The sequence below is a fragment of the Daucus carota genome, chromosome 9 (assembly GCF_001625215.2).
Source record: "Daucus carota subsp. sativus chromosome 9, DH1 v3.0, whole genome shotgun sequence".
Classification (NCBI taxonomy): Eukaryota; Viridiplantae; Streptophyta; class Magnoliopsida; order Apiales; family Apiaceae; genus Daucus; species Daucus carota.
In genome coordinates, this window is record NC_030389.2 from 27786703 (window position 1) to 27792702 (window position 6000).

At 33.0% G+C, this 6000-nt stretch overlaps 1 protein-coding gene across 1 annotated transcript; it reads left to right on the forward strand.

Annotated features, from left to right (window-relative positions):
* Positions 1–1924: 1924 nt before the first annotated feature.
* LOC108201375 (calcium-dependent protein kinase 17) lies at positions 1925–5365 on the forward strand. The gene is made up of 8 exons (XM_017369667.2): positions 1925–2752; positions 2912–3055; positions 3167–3319; positions 3469–3584; positions 3876–4043; positions 4141–4268; positions 4361–4460; positions 4974–5365. The coding sequence occupies exons 1-8, from the start codon at positions 2053–2055 to the stop codon at positions 5097–5099; spliced, it is 1635 nt and encodes a 544-aa protein (XP_017225156.1). The 5' UTR covers positions 1925–2052; the 3' UTR covers positions 5100–5365.
* The last annotated feature ends 635 nt before the right edge of the window (positions 5366–6000 follow it).

Genomic DNA, 6000 nt, shown 5'->3' on the forward strand with positions numbered 1-6000 from the left:
TGATGGATTTTTTTGGACTTCATAAATGGAGTAAATGACAAAGTGGTGGCTGTAGTTTTCCAAATTTTACAAATTGTTGGCTGGAGTTTAGAAACTACATATTGGTGGCTAGACTTTACCTCCACCTTTTAATAAGGTAGCTTTCGTCAAGCTCCGTTAATTTAGTCCGTTAAGTCCAAAAAAAAAAAGTATTAACAGGGTTTTAGACATCTCTGCCCCCATTTCACACCCCAACTCCTTAAAAATTAAAAAAAAAACCCTTCAAAATTATGGTGTAAAGTTGTACAGTAGTCAATTAAGCTCAAGCAGCTATACAAGTCCAAATTGCCATTACGACCCGCCAAAATATTAAAGACGGGTGTAGAGAAACAATGCGGATATGGTGACCCAACCAAATATGCGGACATGGTAGATTTGTTTGGTTTTGATGCGAGTTCTTCGAGGAGGGGGGGCTCGTCGTCGAAGGGTGCGGTGACGGGGCGGTTGCGTTGGGTGGGGGATTGTGGTTGGGGTTGGAGCTGGGGAACACTATCGGGGGACGTTGAATTCTCCGGCCATAGTGAGGAGAGAGAGATTGTAGATCTGTGGGCAGAGAAGAGATGTGTGTGCAGTGTGTAGAGAAGAGGAAGATAGGTTTGCTGAGATTTGTAATCTTGCACAATATTATCAAACATTTAAGAAAAACTGATAAAGTTGTGTAAAAAAAATGTTTTCACCCTTTTTTTATATTTTTTTAAAAACTTAACGGCCTACATTAACGGACCTTGACGGCAGCCATCATATTAAAAGGCGGAGGTAAAGTCCAGCCACCAATTTGTAGTTTTTAAATTTTAGCCAACATTTTGTAAATTTTGAGAAACTATAGCCACCATTTTCTCATTTACTCTCATAAATGATGGATTTTGTAGAATTGTTCAGTGTATTGTAAGATATTTGAAATCCCACCAAAATCCATGAGATTTTGAAGCATTGTGCTTGAATCCTAAAGACTCTCATCAACTCTATCACATTTTATCTAAAATCAAAATTAGATACAATCCATTAAAATTCATGAACTGTTTAGAATCCCAATTGAATTACGCCCCTTAAATATTTTGAATTTAATAATATAGTAGATATAATTAATTTATGGTCCAAGTTCTATGGTGTCCACAAAACATTAAAGTATTGGAGTATAAAATTGGATAAAATATAACCTAGTCGTATTAATTTTACTTTTTTTTGTTTACAATATTTATAAATATCCAACAACCTGCAAATTATGTTCTACAACATAATCATAACATAATCATGGTAATTAAAAGGTAGAAGAATTGATTTTATAAGTCGCAGGACACTATATTCTACAATATAACTTTTAAGCAACAATGATCTTATAATTGTTAATATTGAAAGATATTGATAATTAATTGATAATTATGTTTAAGACTACTTATAAATGATAAATTATATATATATTTGGATAATCAAAAATATTATGACTGGTACTTTAATACTCCAACTTAAATGTGAACTCCATAGAAGCTTACTTTCTATAATATAGAAGTCGATATGAAATTTAATTATTTAAAATCTAAAATACAGGCGCTCTAGAATTGTCATAATTGTTTGGCCTGGTCTTCGGCATTTTTATTTTTCCATCATGTGATCTCGTTATTTTTATAATTACGAAATGAAGCTCAGGCAGATAGCTCTATTTTAATTAAATATATAGAGAGCTCTATTATAATATATGATTCATAATGTATGACAAGAAATGAATATACTTCATGCATATTTGTAAAACACACAAATACCAGCTTCTTCTCCCGGAAAAACCTCTGATCCTTTTGTTCTGAATAATAATGCAACATTTCACTAAAAAAAGACTCATTCAATCAAATTAATTCTTCATATAAATACACAAAATTTAGCTATTTTCAACACTCCTACAATCCCTCACTATCAATCCTCAAGCATCTTTGTTTTTGCCAATCCCAAAAGCTCACATTTCTTCTGATTGCTCACCTTCATCCATATAGACTAAATTCATCAGAATTTTCATGTTCTTAGATGGGGAACTGTTGTTCCCATGGAAGTGCAACAAAACGTGTTGCCAAAGAAGAAGCACGTGAAGATGAAGAGGCCGCGAACCAAACAGATCAACAGGCTACCCAACAGACTAACCAACAGGCTAAATCGCAGCAATCCCAGCCAAAAGGTTCTCCTAAGAAAGAAAAGGCTCCAAGAAAAAATAATCCTATAGGACCCGTTTTAGGCAGGCCAATGGACGATGTGCACGCTTCGTACACAATGGGTAAAGAACTTGGAAGGGGACAGTTTGGTGTCACACACATTTGTACTCATAAACAAACTGGAGAGCAATTTGCATGCAAGACAATAGCCAAAAGAAAGTTGACTACTAAAGAAGATGTGGAAGATGTTAAGAGGGAAGTTCAAATCATGCATCATTTAACAGGGCAACCTAATGTTGTAGAACTTAAGGGTGCTTTTGAGGACAAACATGATGTACATTTAGTGATGGAATTATGTGCTGGTGGAGAATTGTTTGATAGGATCATTGCAAAAGGACATTATACGGAAAGAGCTGCAGCTTCATTGCTACGAACCATTGTTCAAATTATTCGTTCTTGTCATCAATTAGGAGTCATTCATAGAGATCTTAAACCTGAAAATTTCTTACTATTGAATGACGATGAAAATGCACCTCTCAAGGCAACAGATTTTGGATTATCAGTATTCTACAAACAAGGTTAGATTATACAAGCTCGTTCTAATTCCTTAATTGTCCCCCAAAAGTGTCTTGATTTTCTTATTATTTATTTCATTATAATATATACATTTATTTATTATGTAAAAAATCCGATTCAACAAACAAAAGAATTATCTATGTGTATTAAACTGATGGCAGGAGATCAATTTAAAGATATTGTTGGCAGTGCATATTATATTGCACCAGAGGTTTTGAAGAGAAAATATGGACCAGAAGTTGATATCTGGAGCATTGGGGTCATGTTATACATTCTGCTTTGCGGCGTCCCTCCATTTTGGGCTGGTAATATACTCTGTCATGAAAGGAAAAATGAGTCTTATGCTCTTTTGGTACTCTCAGTATTTTTAAATATAGACGTCCACTGAATAAAATTTAAAAATTATCCAATGACAGAGTCGGAACATGAAATATTCAATGAAATTTTGCGTGGCCATGTTGATTTTTCTAGTGATCCATGGCCTTCAATTTCCCCTCAAGCAAAAGATCTTGTCAAAAAGATGTTGACTCAAGACCCCGTGAAAAGACTTACAGCAGTACAAGTTCTCTGTAAGTTTATTTGGTAACAAAGTAATGCATAGAAAGATTTGTTCATATGCATGACATCAATAAAAGTTTGAATGTTAGATCAAATGCAGAAAAAGAATTACTAGAATCTTAACCCCATAAAGCTAACTTTTTAACTCAATTTTTTTTAGCTCATCCCTGGATTAAGGAGGATGGAGAAGCACCTGACACACCGCTTGATAATGCCGTTCTTAATAGACTCAAACAGTTCAGAGCAATGAACAAATTCAAAAAAGTTGCTCTTCGGGTACAAGACACTTTCATACATTTATTTTTTTCGAGAAAAGATAGTGAGTTTCATAGCTAGAAACATTCAATCTTAATTTTTTTTTTTAGTTATATTAACATATGTCATCCATTTTCCGTAGCTTCTGAGAGGCTTGGTTGCTTATGAACCATAATATCCCATCTCTCATAGGGGATATGGCTTTTTAGAAGAGCTTATTTAGGCCCAATCAGCTTTGAGTGAAACTAATTGTTTCTCTTTGTTTCGGTTGTTTAGTTTCTCTAATCAATATATGTCTGTGTTTATGAACAGGTTATTGCAGGTTGTTTATCAGAGGAAGAGATTATGGGGTTGAAACAGATGTTTAAAGGCATGGATTGTGACAACAGCGGTACCATAACACTAGATGAGCTAAAGCAAGGTCTTGCAAAACAAGGGACAAGCCTATCAAATTTTGAAGTTAAACAATTGATGGAAGCTGTAATCCTCTAAACTAGAAATATAAATATATCCATATCAGCAAAAAATTCAGATTGATACTTATTCTATGCATTTTTTGTGAAAAACATAACAATAGGCTGATGCTGACGGGAATGGAACTATTGATTATGACGAGTTCATCACAGCAACAATGCATTTGAACAGAATGGATAAGGAAGAACATCTTTACACTGCATTCCAGTACTTTGATAAAGATAATAGCGGGTAATTATAAATACGATCATCATTTTTCTCCCTAAGTACAATTTCAGGTTCTGTTTTCAATTTTCTTTTGCACTGATTTTTTTTTTTGCCAGGTATATTACAGTTGAAGAACTAGAGCATGCTCTAAGAGAGTTTGGAATAAATAATGACAACGACATTAAAGATATTATATCTGAAGTTGATACTGATAATGTAAGCAAAGCATGAACATACATTATGCTTATAATTTAGACATATACAAGGAGATCAAAACCATGAAGCTGGTATAGGAATGTATTAACACATATTCAGGTTTTACGGTGTATCCTAATACTTCCTCCATCCCACTCATATCTATATGTTTTTTTCCACTTCTCGGCACACACTTTATTGTTCCTGTAAAGCATAGTTCATAACTTATTTTTAAAAATTTCTTTTTATGAATAAAAATTTAAATATCAAATTTTTATTCAAAAAAAGAAAATCCCAAAAATAGGTTATAAAACTATACTTTACAGGAGCATTATAGTGTGTCCCGTGTCCTCGTCCCCAATGTATACAATTCAGGGGCCTGAGGGTATAAGAATTCAAGTTTGATCCTCCTAAGAAGTAGAAATAATCCCGTAAAAACTAGTTTACATATACATTAGTTGATCATTAGAAAGTATTGGACACATCGACGTAGGTAAATCTCAAAGACTTATTAAATTACTTTGCATATTGCAGGATGATCGGATCAACTACGATGAGTTTGTAGCTATGATGAGAAAAGGTCATCAAGAAGCTGAAATAAACCCAAAAAGGCGACGTGAATCATTTCTTTCGCAAGAACTTGTGCCTGAAGATTCATGAGAATAAGCATTGGTTTGCATATTTTTTCATAGCTGAAGACTACGCACTAGTTGGTCATAGCTAGATAAATTTGCAGGTCTCGAAGTCTTCTGAAACAAGAATTTATGTAGAGTGGATACATGGACTTGAGATAGTTTAGTTTAATATGTTGTTGAAATGTGTCATCAGCTTGGCTTGGAAAGATTAGGTGAGTGGATTATAATTGTACAAAATATTTTCTATTAATATTAGAGATCTAGTATAGACCCGCGAGGCCATCTCCAACCACAGCTCTACTTTAAGACAATATTTTCTTATCGCATTTTCATTTTTTTAGCTTCATATCATTATCATTATGTATTTTCTTCAAAATTTGCTCCAAATATAATTATATATATAAATACACACACTGAAAGAGAGCCTTAGGTATCATTTGACAAATCTGAATGATTTTCATCTAAATTATATGAATCAATCAAAAATCTGAATCTTTAATGAAAGTTTGTTTTTCACTAGATCTTCCACTGATACTAATTGATCAACATCACTAAGAATATGTAACAGAATCATATTTTCAATTAGTGTTCCATAACAAGGTTGCAAAAAATATATATATGACATATGTTATTATTATACTAAATACATATCAGACCCATTAGAAATCAACATCCATTAAAATAGCAGTAGTTCGTCATATCAAAAGTTTGATTCTTATAACATGAAAATAACATTGAGTATAGGATTAATTAATCGATTTTGCGTGCTTTTCAAAAAAAATAATTCAAACTTCTATGATAAACGATCAAGAACAAATCTAATCTTGAATACTCCACTGAATTTTGAAATTGAACACGATGAAATAAGATTTAGGTTTACATAGATATAATAGAACAATATTTATCTACGTACATTTGATTATAGT

Coding starts and splice junctions, on each gene's coding strand:
- LOC108201375 (XM_017369667.2), top strand. CDS start 2,053: ATGGGGAACTGTTGTTCCCATGGAAGTGCAACAAAACGTGTTGCCAAA. Junction 3,320..3,468: donor TACAGCAGTACAAGTTCTCT/GTAAGTTTATTT, acceptor AATTTTTTTTAG/CTCATCCCTGGATTAAGGAG. Junction 4,461..4,973: donor CTGAAGTTGATACTGATAAT/GTAAGCAAAGCA, acceptor TGCATATTGCAG/GATGATCGGATCAACTACGA.